Source organism: Lacerta agilis, chromosome 9, assembly GCF_009819535.1.
Source record: "Lacerta agilis isolate rLacAgi1 chromosome 9, rLacAgi1.pri, whole genome shotgun sequence".
NCBI classification, from domain to species: Eukaryota; Metazoa; Chordata; class Lepidosauria; order Squamata; family Lacertidae; genus Lacerta; species Lacerta agilis.
In genome coordinates, this window is record NC_046320.1 from 2,317,020 (window position 1) to 2,338,027 (window position 21,008).

Here is a 21,008-nt window from a genome sequence, read left to right on the forward strand (position 1 = left end):
TGCTCCATTGTGGATTTTGGGTCATGGTGACAAGAATCTCTTTGCTGTGGTGTTTCCCCATATTGCTCTTAATTTAAACCAATATATTATTTACCAATGCCCATTGCCATTAGATAGTAGAAATCACTCATGTGTCTCAAGCTATGAGTCCTACAGAACACATTTTATTTTAGAGCTATATTTACAAGAAAGTACATATAGCATTGCTTGAGATAACCATGGCTTTCCAGTGTTGCAAAACTGGTTAAAATTTCAGATGTGGACCTCAGCACCAGCAATTACATTCTCTTTTGCTAGTCCATGGTCCACTTTAAGAAGGCTATTCTTTTCTTATCATGACTCCAAAATACATTAGTTTCAATATTTCAGTTTAGAGTGTTTGTGTGGACAGGCGGAGTACCTCCAAACTCCAGGTGACCCCTGAGCGGAATAATGACACAAGACAATGTGTTATGGGATTAAAATTGGCCTGACCTTGGCTCAGGCATTGGGCGTTTTTCCTACCCAGCCCCCAGCCAAGGATCTGGGTAATGTCAGGGTTATCCAGAATGTGCGGGGATTGGGCTGGCTCTGGAGAACATATGTTCAAGCAGAGTCCGCCCCCGTTTGCCACCACTGGTGGGTGAGAGCATATGGCCAAAGCCTCCCCCAATACCCCTTTAACGGGGAACTCTGTTATCACTGCCGCACTGGGGACGTGGAGTCACCGCCCCCCCCCCCCACACACACACCCCATTTGGGAAGATGACTAAAGGATTCTGCCCAAGGCCTGAAACCGCCAAAGTTGTGATGAATTGCTACGGGAAAGGCGAAACCTGCCAATGCAGGGAAATTCCTTTCCAGCCCTTCAACAGCGGCCTTGACATAGCAGCGCCTACGTACCTGTGAAGAAGAGGTTAACCTGCAAAATAAGCGCTAATTGAGGGAGTGGAGGGTGGGAGAAGCTCTGGAGCCGACTGCTGCTTCCCAGGTAAGCTACACCCTCTATTGTGTGGGCTGGGTAGTCCCTCCCCTTACCTGGCCAATCACTTAGCAACGCCTCCCCCAGGCGGGATCAAACTGTTAACTGGGGTAGGCGGAGACCCCAGGTATCCCTTCTGGGGGAGGGCACAGCCAGCCAAACTTCCAGGTGTCACCCAGGCATTCAGGGGGGCTGTGCGCGACCACGCAAACGTCGCCCCCCATTTGATGTGGGGAGCGGTCAATCTTGTCTCACTGTTTCAAGGCAGGCCAAGCCAGGACACTTCAAAAGCAGGTGGTAAAACAACAGTATCCTCCCCATTACGCATTACAGTAATCAAACCTAAATATTATGTAGCCTGGACAATTCAAACCCACTGTTACTAGGTCCAAATATACAGTTTCATGAGGGACTTGCTCCAATCCCAATCCCCATGGCTGGAAATCTGAATAACCAAATGTAATCAAAATCCATCTAATATCATCTGTGATCCATTCATGATCACTCTCTCTCTATAGACAGATGGTCTTAGCCTTTCCTGTACATGGCACCAAACTATTTTCCTTCATGACCCAGGCACTCAGCCGTGAAATTAATATTTACTCTATTAATAAGTCATTTAAGCTGAGTATATTTGAGAATCATGGTTTGAGATCTGAACCACTAGATGTGGGGCTATGCTTCTAAGAGTTGTTTTAGTGTATATAAAACTGTATATTGAAACTGAAACTTGCTGATGGAATGAAACAACTTTTTTAGGAGGGGAAGGTGTGTTTTTTAAGAAGCCTTTTCAGGAAGTATTTACCGTAAACAAGAATGTGATTAAGGAGGGAGGGAAATCAAGCATCAACATTTAGATAATACTAAAATCAGTATCTAAAGCAGATAAAGATTTTGCTGAAGTGTGGTCATGCAAAATGAAAGGAACAATCTATTATTAAAAATCAATTGTTAGTTTACCACCAACTTCAATGAGAAGTAAATCGAACCTTCAGCATCACTGATTTGGAGTTATTACCAGAATAACAGCCAATCTAACCCCAATCAGCATTAGATTTATTATAGGAAACAGAAGGGAATTACCTCGTCTTCGCCCATAACTCCTTGCTGCATGTAAACAAAGGACAAATGGTAAAACATTTGGAAATACAAATATAATGTAAGTGATTTGTGTGTATACCAAGTTTAGCCTGCAGTGATTGTTTGTGATGTGCATTTTTACTTTCATTTGATAATGAACACCAGAGACACTTCCTATGCAAGTATGAAAATGGTTTGGATAATTTTATTTGAATTTTAATATTTTAATGTCTTATAAATTCTGTTTGTATTAGTTGTAACAAATATCACACACTGCATGTAAATATTTTAAAACTGTGTTTCCCATTTGCAGCTTTCAGGATGGAGTATAAACAAGATGAACAGAGCTTTACTCTTAACAGAGAGCACTTTGATTCTTTTCAGTGTAGAAATATGCAAATGAATCTGAGAAATGTCCTGACTCTTGGGACATTTTGTACTTCTTTTGCAGTGGTAATACAAATACTATAAGCTATGACCTTCATTTGCCATGAAACAGCTGGAAGAAAATTAACTCAAAGGTTTTTGTCTCAAACAAAAGACTCCTTTTGATCTTAGATTAGTCTTGCAGATAAGTAAAAACAAAACAAAAAACCCTTTGCCTGGCAACTCAAGTGTGACAGAATCACTGCTGTCTTTTTTGCAGTTTAAAGGCTCAGAGTGTTTCACATATAGATGTAACAGAAGTCCTGATCTCTCTCTGGGCCCTCTATTCTGGCCAGAAATAGCCACATGACATTATTGTGCCAGACTCTGTTCTCTCTGATTTTTAAAAGTGTGGAAAAGTAGCATGCATCGGTATGGAAACCTTGGGATGCCACTGCCTGTCTATGTCAGTAATAGAGCCTGACTTTAGATAAGGGAGCTTCTTATGGACTAAAAGTCATTCTAGCCCTAACTCCTACTTCCAGCTACTCTAGCACAGAAGAACTAGCATATGCAGTGCATGCACTTACTCATTTTTTTTTAAATACAGCTTTTCACCTCATATGGGTCTTCCAGAGAATAAAAATATACAATATACAGAATTTAAAACATTCATTAAAATATTAGAGAATTGAACGTAAGAGCAGCATTCACAGTGCAAACAGCTGACTGTATGAGAGTGATTCATGTGGTTCAATTCAGGCATCAAGCAATGGCGTGAGGAAGTCATATTTTAGGACCTAAGCCACAGAATGAGCTTCTACGTGTCCAACAGGTAAACCATGGTTTACAGCTACAGGTACTTGGTTGCTTTCATTTCTTAGTATTTACATGCCATCCTCAAACAAAGTTCAATTGACTTCACTCCTGTAAGCTATCACCCCTGTGCAAAAAGTCTCCCCCTCCAATATCATCAACATGTACGCCCTTTCTTTCCAAAGATTATCATCCAAGTCCAAGCGTATTTGCCTAACAATTGTAGAAAAACAAAACAATTAGCTAAAATAATTGTTCAAACTACAGATAGAACGAAACTTATATTTCCATTGAATCTTGCAATAATGTACCAGGGTTTTATATATGTATGTATACATGCACATAAAAGTCTTCAAAATAGAGAAATCCTTCTCTGGCAGACGGGAAATGTCTCTAGTATTCAATCATTAAGATTACAGGCATTTTACAAATTAAAATACCCACAATATACAGTGTCTAGCAGTGGCATCCTCCCAGGGCAGCAGCAATGTACTTGTTGATACAAGGGGAGAGTGGGGCAGCTCTGGATTCATTGCGGAGCTGCTGCTGCTGCCGCCACCACCACCAAGCTTCCTTAACGTTGCTGCCACTACCACCTTACCCCAACCTGATGAGCTTAGCTCATCAATATACTACTGCCTCCCCTCCCTAGCCACAGCTGTCATTTACTCACTAAGCCTAAGTACAGCTGTATTATCAAGTATGACCACATGCAGAAGATTGTGGAAAGCACTCAAATGAGCCTAATTGCAAAATAAGAAGGAAAATAACTTATAATTTGTTGTGGACAAATATGGTAGCACTAGAAGGCTGTGGTGGTGGATTCTGACAAATGGTACTTCAGACTCCATGATGAAGCCACCTATTACCATGACAGCACTTTGACATGAATAATGCAATCTGCTACAGAGAAGACTGCTGTGATGCCCTTAAAGCAGTAGAGACAAATGATGAATGCTAAAGAATTTCACCAGGAAATTCACACAAAGGAATAAACAGTCCATATGGCTTCTAAAAATTGCACAACCAAGCCAGCTGCATATTTATTGACAGTTGCACATGAAGTAGGGCATCCACAAAAATATCATCCAGTATCTCACCATGAAGTAAAAACAAACACACACAACTATCAGCCTTTTGGTACCTTAAACTCTTACATACAGTATGTGGCTGCAACTCTATATCAATAGAAGACATAACTCATGCACTCCTTGAGTGCCCTTTCTATGAAAATCTCAGAAACAATTAGATCAATTAGTCACAGAAGAAAAGGTCATCTCTTGCAAATACCTGTTTTTCGCTGTCTGGTGTTGAGAGAGAGCGATATCCTTTAAAACATCTAAATTTCTTGTTAAGGCTTTACAGATTTTGTGTAACAAAACTTGAGGGGGGAATGGGAAATGATATACCCACTAGGGGTCAGGGAGTAGAAATGTAAACCATTATTATTAGCAGTGGGATGCGGGTGGCGCTGTGGGTTAAACCACAGAGCCTAGGGCTTGCTGATCAGAAGGTCGGCGGTTCGAATCCCCGCGACGGGGTGAGCTCCCGTTGCTCGGTCCCAGCTCCTGCCCACCTAGCAGTTTGAAAGCACGTCAAAGTGCAAGTAGATAAATAGGTACTGCTCCAGTGGGAAGGTAAACGGTGTTTCTGTGCGCTGCTCTAGTTCACCAGAAGCGGCTTTGTCATGCTGGCCACATGACCCGGAAGCTGTATGCCGGCTCCCTCGGCCAATAAAGCGAGATGAGCGCCGCAACCCCAGAGTCGAACACGACTGGACCTAATGGTCAGGGGTTCCTTTACTTCCCCTTTATCTATTATTAGCACTATTCCTGTTATTATTATTATTTTATGTGTGTAATGTCTGCTTGCTAAACACAATAAACCAAACTGACTGACTTAGGTGGAATCTACACACATATAAAAAACATTTAAAAAATAGATCGGACTTTCCATAAAGCTCACCATTGCCATGTAGTGTCACATTGTATATTGCACTAAAAACACACTTAAAACATTTTGTTTGCAGCTCTATAGCTGAGTCCTTAAACTCTTACTGTATTAAGGAATAAGCTTTCATGACCTAAGTCATTCTGATGTGCAGCAGGAGAGGAACAGCTGTTTACACAACAGCACCTGGGTGGCATCAAGACACTGTAAACTTTGGACTGTTACTTGGTTTACTGGAGACCTCTCCTGGCAATGAAACAGAACAGGAGACAACTGGAGCACTTTAGCTTGGGAGGGCATAAGAGTACAAGGGCAGCCTTCTTTGCTGCCTCCATCATGCCCTCAAGTATCTGTCCAGCAGAACATTTATGAGTAGTATCCCTAGGAACTCAGTTTTAGAGACATTGGAAGCCCACTGTGCCATTTTTTGAGTCACTTTGAGGATAAAATTGCAGACTTGAATGCTGCTGCTGATTCAGTGCCTGTTGATATGTCTAATGAACCTTCTTGTGGGATCAGTTTTAGTTGTTGACACCTGCCATCCGCAGCTGTGCAGCACATCTTATGCTCTTTTGACCCTTGCCCTTCTAGGTCATGTACTAGCCATGGCAAAATGGTTGGGTGGATTCAGAGCATGGGAAATGCTGCATTGCATGACACAGTAGTCCACATTGTCTTGAAAGAGATGATGGTGGAAGCTCTCCTTAAAAAATAAGTACCTTCATTAAATAGCTCAGCTGGTTAGAGCATGGTGCTAATAATGCCAAGATTACAAGTTTGATCCTCATATGGAACAGCTGCATATTTCTGCATTGCAGGAAGTTGGATTAGATGATCCTCAGGGTCCCTTCCAACTTTACAATTCTATGATTCTATGAATATACCTTTTCTAAGCAAGGTAATCAAGAGGATAGTGGTAGTTCAGCCCTCACCACTTGGTATGCCTGATCCTGATAATCTCACAATTAGTCTATTGTACATGTGGGGCTATCCTTACACTTTTTTTTGGAAGCTGCAGCTAGAGCAAAACCCAGCTGATAGAGTGCTCAGTAGGACAACAGTTCTGAAAGATATACAATGGCTGAATATTAGCCACCAAGTTAGGTTCAAGGTCCATTTGCTGACATATAAAGCCCCAAACAACTTGAAACCTGAGTACCTAGCTGACCACCTTCCCCAGTAAATCCAAGCTTTAAAATCCTCTGAGGAGGTCCTGCTGGGCATTCCACAATCAGTGGATTGTCACCTGGTAACAAAATGGGAGGTCTTTGATAGTACTGTAACACCCTTCTAATATTTGTTTAGCCAAGCTTTCCTGAACTTCAAATCCTAATTTTTAAATTCTTTTCAGTTTTATTTATGATATAAAAATTTATGTTTTTACTGAATTGCTAGAAAGTCTAATTTGAATGTTATTGTTGTATTGTTACATTAATGTTGGGTTTTTCCTGAATATGACTTATGTAAACAGTTTAGATACTTATTTATATTAAGTGGTATATATATATAACAAAATCTCAGCTGCACAAGCAATAATGGCAACTCAGTCTACTGAATGGCTTGGTTGTCTCACAAGTGTTTGTGGGGCCATGAGGTGCCATGCTTTCTTCAAAGGTTGGGAAGGAAGGGCCAAGGAGAACGCATCCTGTGGCTCACTTGCTCAGCAAAGAAGGAAGGCAAGAACTGTTTAACCCTATCCCCTCCACTGTGCATTTATCTGTCAAGCACTATATGAAAAGATGTTTCCACATTCTATCCAGAACAGAAAGCTGCAGGTATCTGCTTGCAATGTAGCAGAAATGTTAAGAGTTTTCTGTTCTATATTTAGAAGTTCAAGCATTTCACATTTTACAAATGCAAGAATAAGGTCAGCAATATTCACACAAAAAATCTTAGCCCTGCACCTGAAATTATTGTCAGGGGTTTTATAACTACCACAACATTCATGTTGTTGTTGTTGTTGTTGTTGTTGTTGTTGTTGTTGTTGTTGTTCAGTCGTGTCCGACTCTTTGTGACCCCATGGACCAGAGCACGCCAGGCACCCCTATCCTCCACTGCTTCCCGCAGTTTGGCCAAACTCATACCAGTCGCTTCGAGAACACTGTCCAACCATCTCATCCTCTGTCGTCCCCTTCTCCTTGTGCCCTCCATCTTTCCCAACAACATTCATAATGTAGAGCAAACACATATTACCAAGAGGTACCAAGCTCATCTATTTCTCAATTGTGTGCTAAAGTACATATTTAGGGAAGTAGGTTGTAAATATGAAATAGTGCTATTTCAAAGTGGTCATTAAAATTTTGCTCCTGTCTTTGAAGTATTCTCTGGGGTGTGGTGGGGAATCTACCTTTTAAAAATATGGTGTTATAATTGCTCTTAAGCTTCTAATGTCCTGTTTTACATTGCTGTTAAGTCTGTGAAGTCATCTATTTTGTATAATTACACACCTTAAAATCTAGATTACTCATACACACATCACCTAGCTAAGTCATCACAGAAAACTGTAACTTCGGGAATATGTCTAAAGTTTCTCACTTAAAAACAAACACCTTTTAAGTTTGCACTCTGTAGTGATCTTGTGATTATGGGGCTAGAATCTTTTATTATTATGGGACATTGCGCTGAGATTTTCTATTCTACTTCATTACAATTTCTAGTCAGTGTATTCTACAAATAACTAGCAAGTTTTCATAGTATGCAAACATTGATTTATTGTTCTTAAAAAATTCACACTCTCACAAAAATTGCAAATATTTAAATGGTTCGAGATGTATAAACAACACATCTGCACCAGAAATCTTAAATATAAACTCAGAAACATGTGGAGAAGTAGAGAAGAAAACTATAGCGATGCGATTCTATAGTTCACAGAAATTTATTCCCACCTGCCACAGATTACTAACAAGACTATCAATTTACCAGCTATTCCAATTAACTATCTTGAGTGCTACCTTGGTAAGGGAAATATAAATAAGTAACACAAACACATATGAAAAGCCTTACTTAAGGCCTCCAGCATTTTATCACATATTACACTGCATGCCAAGAAAAAAATAACCATACCACATATTTATTAATGCAACAACAACAGTAGAAAACCTTACCACTTGGTAAATTCATATCAGGGAATAATTTCCAGCAAAAAAAAATACTTTTAATCTAGCAGATCTTTACTACTGAGTGGTATTTTAAATTCTTTATTTCAGCAGCTGACATCTGCTGCTCAATCTCTAGAAGTTCTGGAATTCCAGCATCTAGATTGCATTTTTTTGTAAATATTCATCCGATCTGGAAAATGCTTATGCTGGTCTAAATTACTTTTGGAGAAAATCTTCATATACCACCATTTTAAACACCATTTGTACAGTTTGAAATGCATACTAAGTACTGGACTACCAGCCAGCACAACTACCAATAATTAGATTAAAATATTCTGCACACGCACACACTTGTTTGTTTGAGTTTCCAAGGTGATCAAGGTGGTATACATGGTTTTCCTCCTCCTCATTTCATTCTAATAATAATAATAATAATAATAATAATAATAATAATAATAATAATTTATTTATACCCCGCCCATCCACAATAACCCTATGAGGTAGGTTAGGGGGTTAGGCTAAGAGATGGTGACTGGCCCAAGGTCACCCAGTGAGCTTCATGGCTGAGTCTCTCAGGTCATAATCCAACATTCTAATCATTATTTTTATATTGCTTCGTTTCTATATTTTGTTTGTGTGTTTCAAAAGTTGTGGGGTAGTAAATCCCTTAATAAATAAATAAAACATCTAATCTTTACAACATCCTGTAATACCTGATTTTTGCAACATCCTATCAACCCAGGTGGCGCTGTGGGTTAAACCACAGAGTCTAGGGCTTGCTGATCAGAAGGTCGGCAATTTGAATCCCTGCCACAGGGTGAGCTCCCGTTGCTCAGTCCCAGCTCCTGCCCACCTAGCAGTTTGAAAGCACATCAAAGTGCAAGTAGATAAATAGGGACCACACCAGCGGGAAGGTAAACGGCGTTTCCGTGCGCTGCTCTGATTCGCCAGAAACGGCTTTGTCATGCTGGTAACATGACCCGGAAGCTGTCTACGGACAAACGCCGGCTCCCTCGGCCTATAGAGCGAGATGAGCACCGCAACCCCAGAGTCGGACACGACTGGACCTGATGGTCAGGGGTCCCTTTACCTTTATCAATTCAAATATCTCTGCCATGACTGTACTAAAGTATGTACTACTGTTAATAATGAAAAAAACAGATTTATGTACGCTCCTATGGTTGTGGCAATTTGATTTGTTTTTGCATTTATATGAAGTATTCAAACCTGAATCGTTCACTATTCATAAATGCAAGCATGGCAAAATGTACAGAAGATCATAGAATTATGTGTTTATGAAACTGCAAATGCCCTCACTCTATTGTCTAACAGCATAATTATATGCATGTTTATTCAGAAGTAAATCCCACTGATTTCATTGAGGCTTAGTTCCAATTAAGACTGCAATCCTATGCAGCCAAGGAGTGTTTTAAATCTAAATCCTTTTAGCAGCAAACATGGGAGCCAGCTCCTAGGGGCCACGGGGGCTTCAGTCCCCACAATAAAATATATGAGGGGGCCATGACCCCACAAAGTTGATGGGCATTCTCATTCAAATTGTATGTGTGCATCATGTGATTGATTATGTGGGCCGGGGCTTACCTGGGCCCCCACAATATTTTATTCAAGTTGGCACCCCTGGCAGCAAACACAATTTGCAGGAAGCATCATTACAGAAAAGCAAACTTATTTCAATCATGTAAAGTAAGTGTGTCAGATGACAAAATTTCAAATGAATTGTCATATATTGGTAGAAAATAAAGCAGATGGAGGAGGAAAAGCATACCTGAAATGATAGAACTTCTGGTTTCTGATTTTTTATTTTAACGCCAGTAGTTTTATATTGATGTAAGTTTTGTGGGTGCTAGCACAAAATGGCTTCTGTGACCAGCAAAAAATAGAGGAACCAGTACTCCACATTGTTGAGTACTTCAACACACAAAATGCACTGGATACAACGATATATAACATACTGTAAAATTAGCTACTACATTTTGGAAATGGAAGATAGCCATGGTTCTCAAAAAAGCTGGTTATCTCTGATTATTTGTGGATTATTCAGTATCAGAATGCAGCGGTACATAAAAAATTAAGCTTACTATGATAATAGAGAATTAAACTGCTAGAAGACTAGCTCTTACCATTTAACATTAGAAGATTGTCAGTTCCTGGATGTGGGTAATTCAAACGACCTAAGAACAAATAGATGTAGGATTTTAGCCATTATATTCAACGGAGAAAAAAAGATGCACAAAAATACTTAATAATAAAGATTAAAAAAATTCTTATTTATACTCCACCTCTCTGGCTGGGTTTCCCCAGCCATTCTGGGCTGTTCCCAGCAGAATAGTAAAAACACGTCAAAACATCAAACATTAAAAACTTCCCTAAACAGAACTGCCTTCAGATGTCTTCTAAAAGTCAGATAGTTGTTTATTTCCTTGACACCTGAAGGGAGGGCGTTCCACAGGGAGAGTGCCACTACCGAGAAGGTTATATATATGGATACACCCATACACCATAACTCCATTTTGTTCAAGAGCAGAACCAGCTAATATTTTACTTGATTAGCCAACACCACCCTTGAGCCAACTTAAGTTGAAAGAATGAACTTCTTAACCTTAATTCTCTGGTCATAAGATCTGCAATGTGCTTTGGGATCAGCTCCAAGAGGACAAAGGTTCTCTTTGTTTCAAGAAATCCAGAAATAGTGCCGACTATTCCAAGTCTCCTTTTCCATTCTCACTATGAAAACTTCTACCTAACTGCTTAACTCAGTCACACTGGAGAAATATCAAGTGGCTCAAATCTCAAACATACCTTCTGAGACTACAGTTCAAACAAAAACATTTATTCCAAACATTTAAATAAATATTTTAAGTTAATACAAGTTCCATGAATGTTTTCTGGTTGGTACATTTTAGAATTTAAGTTAGAAAATACTAAAGAGAGAAAGAGAGAACTCCCATAATAACTGAATTCTGAATATTTAGAACCACATAGCAAAAGGTTTTGTATTTTACTAAGAAGTTTTAGTAACATACAACAGCTGCTTTGTTTTACTATGATATGGAAGACTGGTATATTACCTCAAGCTCTAAATAAATCTGCTATAATCCCCAAATATATACTAATATATTGCAGCTTTTAGAATCACTGCTCTGTCTTCAGGATGACCGACGACAAATCATGAAGGGTCCATTCATGCAGGACTCTGCATACAGAATTTAGATCAACTGAATGTATTAAATACTACTGACTCAAACAGGCATCTAAATACATATGAAAGCAGTAATTTCTGTTTTAAGACAGATTTAATTAAACTCTATATAGATTAGTGTCCTTTTTCTCATTTTTAAAATACAGTACTTTACTGAGTGAAATGAGTGTCCAGGCCATACAAAAGTAAGGTACCCTCATTTCAGATCAAAAGCCCCCAATCTGATTGCCCAGCTGCATGTTTTAATTTTAATATTCTGATTTAGCAAACCTAGTACCATCTATAATTTAACTATGGACAGCACAAGAGAAGAGGCAGCAATGGCACAATTCTATATAAACCCTGCAATTTTTGCACCTTAATCTTAAATAGTTGTAGATTCAGGTAGGTAGCCGTGTTGGTCTGACGCAGTCGAAATAAATTTTTTAAAAATTAAAATTTTTTCCAGTAGCACCTTAGAGACCAACTATGTTTGTTCTGGTTATAAGCTTTTGTGTGCATGCACATTTCTTCAAAAGAGTTCCTCCTTTATTTGCTTCTGTTTAGAGTACAGAACGCTGATCAGAAGTGTGCATGCACACAAAAGCTTATACCCAGAACAAACTTAGTTGGTCTCTAAGGTGCTACTGGACAATTTTTTAATTTTTAAAAAATAGTTGTAGTTGCCTATGTACTTTCAAGGCAGCTGTACATTTTACCGAACTAACATAATAGGAGAATGCTGAGTGATGTAATGTGGATATGCTCCAAATAATGCATTATGTTGCCACTCAGCAAATCTTCAGTTTAGGCTCCTAAGGAACAACTTATCAAGAGGCTCTCTGCATAAGCCCCATCAAAATGAACTGGAGCAGGTGCAGCACACAATTTTGCACTCCTAATTCCAGATTTTGTGCATGCGTCTCTGGAGCTCCTCATTCAACCATTGCAAAATGTCATTCCCATTGCAACTATACAGCTATCAAGACAGCAATGGAAGAAAGGAAGGTAGGCAATAACAGCATTTTGGGAGAAGTTGCTTAAATCACTGAACAAAAATAATTGAAAAAGCCCTATTTAAGACTTTCTGGATCAAAAATTGACTAGTTTTAGTAACTTTAAACTATATTAATGATAGAGACGTGGGTGGCGCTGTGCCGATCAAGTTTGGCGGTTCGAATCCCCGCGATGGGGTGAGCTCCTGTTGCTTGGTCCCAGCTCCTGCCAACCTAGTAGTTCAAAAGCAAGTCAAAGTGCAAGTAGATAAATAGGTACCACTCTGGCGGGAAGGTAAACGGCATTTCTGTGCACTGCTCTGGTTTTGCCAGAAGTGGTTTAGTCATGCTGGCCACATGACCCGGAAAAACTGTCTGCGGACAAACGTTGACTCCCTTGGCCAGTAAAGCGAGATGAGCACCTCAACCCCAGAGTCGTCTGCGACTGGACTTAACTGTCAGGGGTCCTTCACCTTTGCCTTTACTAATGATAGTCCCCGTCAAATAATTATTACAGCCGTGCATTTAAGGACTCACCAGAAGCCGCAAGGATGGCAGGCAGATAAGGCAGTGGGAGTTGGATGATGAAAGATAGAGCCCACCATCCCTCCTCTTCTATACCACATTGGAAACAAGTAGGATACCAAAGTAAGGAAGCCCCCCCCCCTTCTCTCCAGTGGATTGGTGGAGGCAGGATAGAGCTCCTGGTTCCTCCTATGCCACCATCCAGAAAACTAGTAAAAACTTCGTGGGCTTATTTACAAGGTTAGATTATTATAGTTTAAGGACTATTAAGAGATACAAAATGATGAAAAGGCAGCAAGCTGTTACTTCATAGAACTGACATTCTGTTAAATTGCTTTTCTAAATCCTGACAAAATCAAGACTCTGATTAATCCAAGATTTAATTTATTCATTCAATCAATCAATCAATCAAACTGCGTTACCCAATTTATTCTTTAAAGTCTGATTTTCAAACATAAATACAATTCTCAATAAAGTAACAGCACCAGCATGAGCTCAATGGGCCTTACTTCCTATTAAGTGTGTTTAGCATTGTAGTTAATACATACATTTAGTAGGCTATGGTATGCAAACTTATCTGAGAGTTTGTATCCCAGGAAGTCAATGGTGCTTTCTTGAATTTTAAAAACAAACCCAAACTTGGGCAAGACTCGGTCAGAATCTAAATCTGAAACATGCTTAGTTCTAAATGCTTCATTTTTGATGCTACAAATGTAAACATATTGTCAAAAGAATAAACCACAGAACCAAGGAGACTAATTTGCTCATGCACCCAGGGCCCCTGGGCGTTGGCACATATGGTTCCCAGTATGCTTCATTCTTCAGCTCACCAAGAAGAAATAAACTGGATATTTGCCTGTAGCATTTCCCCATTTGGGCAGGGAACAGAACATGTGATACTTGGATGATGGGTGGTATACAAATTTAATAAAATAATAATAATTTTTAAAAGCCCGAAGCGCTCTTCATAACTTTTCCAGGAGAGAACTGTGGAAAAGGGGCATAACCAGGGCCGTCTCGTCATAGGAGCTGGGTGGCGCGGTGCACCAGGGCGCCAGGCCCCCCAGGGGCGCCCCTGCGAGCCCGCCGGCATACCAGGCGCCCCCTCCCCAACCCGCGCCCGCCCCCCTCGCGTGCCGGCGGGTGAGCTGCAAGCCGGCTGCCCTCCGGAGCCCCAGCTGGAGCGCTGGGAAGGGCGCGCAAAGCCCCGCGCCGCTCCAGCGCCACGCCCCTCATCCCCCGCTTGCCCACCTCCCTCCCGCGCTGGCCACCCCTCGGGGGATGAGGGGCGTGGCGCTGGAGCGGCACAGGGCTTTGCGTGCCCTTCCCAGCGCTCCAGCTGGGGCTCCGGAGGGCAGCCGGCTTGCAGCACCACGCCCCTCATCTCCCGCTCGGCCACCCCCCCTCCCGAGGGGCGGCCAGCGCGGGAGGGAGGTGGGCGGAGAGGCGGCCCACCAGGGGCGCCGAGGGATCGTTGTGCCAGGGCGGCCGATCCCTTTAAGACGGCCCTGGGCATAACTTCCAATAATCACAACTGAATATGACCTATCTTGCTTTATTCAGTGTAAGCATATGATTAAACACCAATGCAACATTAATTTTTTCAAGTAAGAAAAAATACAGTAATGGTGAAAGAGCTCTCCTACAGACTGAAACATTAACCTACAGTAGTAACATACCTTTAAGAGGATCATGTTCAGCCCTCATTATATCAATGAGGGAATTTTCCAATGAATGCATATTCAGACTGTCATACATTCTGTTTCGATCCTAGAAAAGAACAAATACATAGCATTAAAGCAAAAAAATATATATTTAAGGAGAAAAGGACAGTATTTCAAGAATAAGTTAAAATGTGCTATTGTTATAATAGTCTTCATTTAGCTTTGTAATAAAAGTCATTTTTGCAAGGTCTCTACATAAAATTTCCTTCCAACTGTTGGTACAACAGGACACAGATGTTTCTCATAGACATTTTTATAAATCAGTTTTTAAAAACTTACTTTTACTATAAACTAGAGGAAATGAAATATTCTATTGTCAGTGCTTTTCCTCACAGATTGACCCATCAACCTAGTCATGCTTACTTTGAAACAACTGCCACTGAAGTAAGTTTGGCTTACACACAAGTGTATTTAGCATTAACTATATTTAGCATCTAACTAAATAGCTCAAATGCTATTTGGGAATTAGAAGCGTGTGTCTTCTGCAATACAGATTGTTATAGAAATATGTTCAAACACCAAATAAAATAAAATCTATAAAGGTTAGGTTGGTGAGAAGCAACCTCCTTGGTTTATATGTCAGTTCAACTAGATCTGGTGCTTTTCCTTTGCAAACACCATATATTTATAAATGATCAGAATATTTAGAAAGAAACAGCCCCTCTCTCTGGACCCAGGGTTGTAATGTTGCAGGGAACATTCAGGAGACAATCACAGGAGGACACCTAGATTTGACCAGAACCATCTAAGTAAAACTGGTAGGGGAATTATGGCACAACCATTATTTCCTAGAAGTGCTTACCGTCCCAAGGAAGAATTAAAAATCAGACTGTTTCTAGTGCTCCTGCTAATATATTCCTCCTCACACAAACAACTCTAGGCATGACACTATGGTGAATGGGTAGGAACAGAGAATGAAGAAGTCTATCTCATTTCCTTGTAAAGCTAGGAGCAAAATAATGCATGTGCAGATTGTTCTAGCACTTTGTTTCCCTGGTCAGCAAATATTTTTTTCTGAGACACACTTCAAGAAGAGAGAAGTAGGCCATCATCTCAAGCTTCACCCTCTAATGATTTGTTTGCCACAGATGCAGCTTCCTTCACATCTAATCTGCCTACTAGTATGGCATGCCACACTGCTCTAAACTATACTATCAGTTACAGGTAGGTAGCCGTGTTAGTCTGCCATAGTCAAAACAAAATAAAAAATTTAAATTCCTTCCAGTAGTGTGCATGCACACAAAAGCTCATACCAAGAACAAACTTAGTTGGTCTCTAAGGTGCTACTGGAAGGAATTTTTTAAGGTTATATTTAAGCTGACAATCGGCCATCACCTTGAAATGAAACCAACACCATGAACGCACACACTGCCTTTAGAATTGTTAACAATGCTACTGAGGTTTTTGACTATCAAAAGGTTTACAGCAGAAAATCTCATTAACTGATTCATTTGGTTTGTTTAAAAAATGTTTTATTCAGTATTTCTTAACAGAAAGATAAAGCAGCTTATAGTCTAAAATAGTACAGAGACTGAAGCACCTTCTCTGAACGTCTCAGTTTGGGAGGGGGTGGAGAAGGGATTAATTCCTCCACTTTGGCTATGAGTACCTTCACACACAATGGGTTTCATTTATCTAATTAAGTCAGAGATGACCATCTAAAACTGTTTGTTTGGTTTTGATCCATGACAAGGCCCTTTCCTTGGTAGTTCCCATGTTTTGAATGCGATGTATCTATTTCCATCATAACAGATTTTCAGGAAGAATTTGAAAACATTTCTGTTTACCCAGACATTTGATGGCTGAAGGACAGCACTCTTGGCAACCCTGAGATCACTGGATGAGAAAATATTTAACCATTTTACTATTCTTTTAAATGTAACTTTTTTAGATGTTAATAAACCATCTTAATGGAGCTCACTGGGGATCCTTTCCCAATAGGCCCACAATTTTGATGCAGGCACTAAGTGAAACCTTCTGAGTATGCATCTATTTTGCTTAATAAATCTTTAAGGGTGTGAGGTTTTTGTCAGGAAGTCCATTTACCTTGGAACAAGTATTTGATTTGTTTTATTGTACAGTAATTAGCTTTTGTGGTACCAATTTTTGCAATGATCACCAATCCTTTATCCAGAAGATAGTGTGTAAATGATACAGTACTTGTAATCTATGAAACAATTTTGTTGATCACCGTAAATTCCTAAGGACTGGAGCAGGACAAAAAAGGTGTTAACATCATGTCTGACTACTGTCCTTCCTGGCCACCCTTCCAGCCAGGAGCCATGTTTCATCTGGCCTATGTGAGAAGTCCCTTCCCCTAAGTGATTTCCAATGGAAGAACGTAAGGATATAATAATATATATTGAAGAATATAAGAATAGCAGTAGCAGGAATATTACACAGCTGTGGAGAAGTTACTATGATCCCACATTAGTTCTCTTTGTTACAATAACACTAAAATATGAGCTATAAACTCTTGCTAATGTAACTAATATGCCCCAGAGATTGTTTGATTGGAGGCTACACATCTTTAAATAAATATTACTTCAATCATCCTAAAATACCTTCAATTTACCATCTATTTCCATAATATGTTACATTAGACAGTGAAAAAGGACCATCCTAAAATGATGGAACTGGAAAAATAAACATAGAGGCCACTTGCAGAAAATGGAATAGTATAAGCAGCAGTCCAATAGTGGTGGTAGGGGACTGCTGTCTAATTTAACTCTTGGACACAATAGTGTAGTTTTCCAGGAATGAAAATTTAATTTTTCACATGATGAGAAAGAAAAATTATGGATTGCATACATGTAGTTTTTCCTTTATGGCTGAATGTCTAACTTCTACTTAAAAAACCAGACACACACTTTAAAATATACCGTAGCCTAATTAGATTTGTTCATGATACATCATTTTAACATTCTGTATTATTATACAGAGGGTCAACACCCACTTACTCATCTAAATATTTACTGTTCATGCAGATTCAAACAAAGCAAAACAGCATCTGATCTGATAAGACTTCAAGGAAACCAGCTTAACTTGTAGCTCAAAACTGTCACTACAGCTCAAGCAGGTTAGCAATCATCTTGCAGTAAATGCACACCATTCTGTAGAGTACAATATAGTACACCTTCCCTCGCCATTACTTTTTAAATTATGGTCTGGTTTTAACTTTTCAGGCATGCTATTTTGCATCCTATAATTTACTTCCATGCAATACAATCCATTCTTATTTCTTAAGAGAATCATCTGAACAAGAGTCCAGTAATGGACTCAAGAGCACATGAAGCTGCAGCACTGCTGAAGCTAACCAAATCTAAACATTGCAGCCTCATGTAAGAGAATTCTAGGAGTATATGAATTATTCTTAAAATTGTATTCTTGCATGCTATCCAATTTCTTCTCCTGCAGCTACCCATTAAATATGTATTATAGTGGTCTCTATAGTACTGACAAGTCAGGAAAAGGGGAGCTATGATTTTAAACCTATATATCATGTCTATGTATCACCTCCAATTTCTCAGGCGCTTCATCATAATGAAGGCAGATTTCTTGCCATAGGAACCTGCTTTTCTTTGTTTTAAAACAGACATAGAGAAACATGTGGCCTTCCAGATGTTTTTCTACTCCAACTGCCATGAGCTCAAGCCAGCATAGCCAATGATCAGAAATGATGGGAGTTGTAGTGCAGCAACATCTGGAGAGCCATAGGTTTCCCATCCCCAATTTAAAGTAGCATATACATTGACTGCCATATAATAATACAATACTGAACAGTGTTGGTACTAAACACTGTGAGAGCTGTTCGGCAGTGGAATTTGCTACCAAGGAGTGTGGTGGAGTCTCCTTCTTTGGAGGTCTTTAAGCAGAGGCTTGACAGCCATCTGTCAGGAATGCTTTGATGGTGTTTCCTGCTTGGCAGGGGGTTGGACTGGATGACCCTTGTGGTCACTTCCAACTCTATGATTCTATGATTCTAAATATGGGTATAATTGTAACTTGTGCTTGTTTATCCTAGTTTATTGAGAAGGGTGCAGGATCGTTGCCTCCTGGGAAAAACTATTACTCCAACTGTTAGCTTTTCTCATCTTGGCTGCCCTTTTCTTCCTAAAGCATTTACTTAGAATTAAATCCTATGGATTGACTTTAGCTGTAGTAGCACAAAAAACATGAACGATTCCAAGTACCGTAGCTAAAGTAGCAATTTACACATTGCAAGATATCCAATATTGCCTAGCACTGGCAAACATCTACATGTTATGGTCCACAACAATTCACTTTTTCAATCTAAAAGACTTTTGAAAACCAGTTCACAAGTTTTCCAGCACAGACTAGCCCGGGGTGGTCATAAATCATTAAAGTATTAGTAGTGTGCTTCCAAAGCTCCTTTGAGACAGTTGTGGGGGTGTTTTGCATGAATTATTTAAATGGTATAATTCATGTTTATGTTTTTAGATGTGTCATAAGAAACTTGGAGACCTTTGTGTAATGTAAGGTCCATGGGGTGGTTGCTCGCGAGTAACCAGGCAAAACTCCAACCTGCCTTTTAACAGGTTTTTTGTGCATACTATTTACAGTGCAGAGCTACAAGTACATGTCTGTATCAGTCACTCACAGAATCTGGGAGTGGCCCCTTCCGGCTGGGACCCCAACATAAGAATTTCGGAATACCAAATTTCCGCCTCCCTTCGACGTTTCACCCCTCTACGCATCTGGGGCACCGGAACTGGCATGTCTCCCTCCCCGCCCACTGAGCGAGGGGAGTGCAGGGTCTCTCCAGCATCCCCAGAGCCTCTGCTCCAAAGGCACGAAACTGCCTGCCCCTCCCTGCTGGAGACGTCACTGTTTCCCCCGCTAGAGGAAGAGGTGCTGCTGGTGAGGTGGAGCCGGGGCTCTCTGTAGCATCCCGAGACGCCTTCCACCACCCTGTGTTGCGCCGGGGAGAGTGGGGACAGTTCCCTGACAGGTAACAAGTGACTACCAAGTCTAAGAAATAAAACAACAACAACAACCATTATCACCAAACTTTGAATCTGAGTTTGACCTGAATGTCCAATGCACTGTGAAACCTGAAGGACAAAATATGCACACATATGTACAGTCAGTTGGGTTCATCCTATCAATGTTGTAATTTGAAGGTTGTAATCTAATACTCACTTAAAGGTAAAGGGACCCCTGACCATTAGGTCCAGTCGTGGACAACTTGGGGGTTATGGCGCTCATCTCACTTTATTGGCCGAGGGAGCCGGTATACAGATTCCGGGTCATGTGGCCAGCATGACTAAACCGCTTCTGGTGAACCAGAGCAACACACGGAAATGCAGTTTACCTTCCTGCTGGGGCGGGACCTATTTCTACTTGCACTTTGACATGCTTTCAAACTGCTAGGTTGGCAGGAGCAGGAACAGAGCAACAGGAGCTCACCCCATCACGGGGATTTGAACTGCCGACTTCTGATCGGCAAGCCCTAGGCTCTGTGGTTTGAACCACAGCACCACCCGCGCTCACTTACTAGGAAGGAAACTGCACTAGAACTTACTCATGGGTAAATATGCTTAAGATTGCACTGTATGTTAACTAACGTCCAAACACATGGAGGAACCACTGAACAAACCTACAACAGTGTCCAACAATGTTCATGTGAATGTAATAAATTTATGCAGGGATTATTTGGGGGGAGGTATGCCTTAATTCTGTACTAGCAACCGACGTTTTAGTAGCAAGAGTACAGTACACATCACTATTTTCTCCCAAAGGAGCAACATGTTCAATGAGGTTACAAAAAGGCTATCCTTGAGCACTCATTGGTTCTGCTGCCTAGAGTGCTAGACAGTGTTACCAGGGAACAGCAACAGAAGGACCTTACTCCTGCAACATTCACATGAATAAACAATGAAGGAGCCAGAACAGAATGTTACTCTTCTCTTTAAAGAGCAGCCTGTACCCTTGTTTCTTCCTCATTTTAATTCTTCACTCAGTGTAAACAGTACAGAAATTAAATAACTGCAAGTACTTAAAGCACATTTGTTAATATGAAGTTTCCTTAAATATGACCTAAGTGCTTGGTTGGACAGTGTTCTCGAAGCGACTAGCATGAGTCTGACCAAACTGCGGGAGGCAGTGAAAGATAGGCGTGCCTGGCGTGCTATGGTCCATGGGGTCACGAAGAGTCGGACACGACTGAACAACAACAAAGTGCTTGGGACATTTGCAGGCATCCAGTCACTCTCCTACAGTGTAAATCCTAAGCATGTTCACATAACAGAAGGTCCAATACAGTCATACCGC

The 21,008-nt window shown here is 40.5% G+C and overlaps 1 protein-coding gene across 1 annotated transcript in view; it reads right to left on the bottom strand.

The window, feature by feature from the left end:
* The window catches only part of CPEB2 (cytoplasmic polyadenylation element binding protein 2), a 69,758-nt gene that overhangs the window by 21,591 nt on the left and 27,159 nt on the right, over positions 1 to 21,008 (bottom strand). Inside the window, 3 exon segments of the mRNA XM_033161068.1 lie at positions 2,045 to 2,068; positions 10,413 to 10,463; positions 14,670 to 14,760. Of these exon segments, the coding sequence (XP_033016959.1) occupies positions 2,045 to 2,068; positions 10,413 to 10,463; positions 14,670 to 14,760 (166 nt within the window).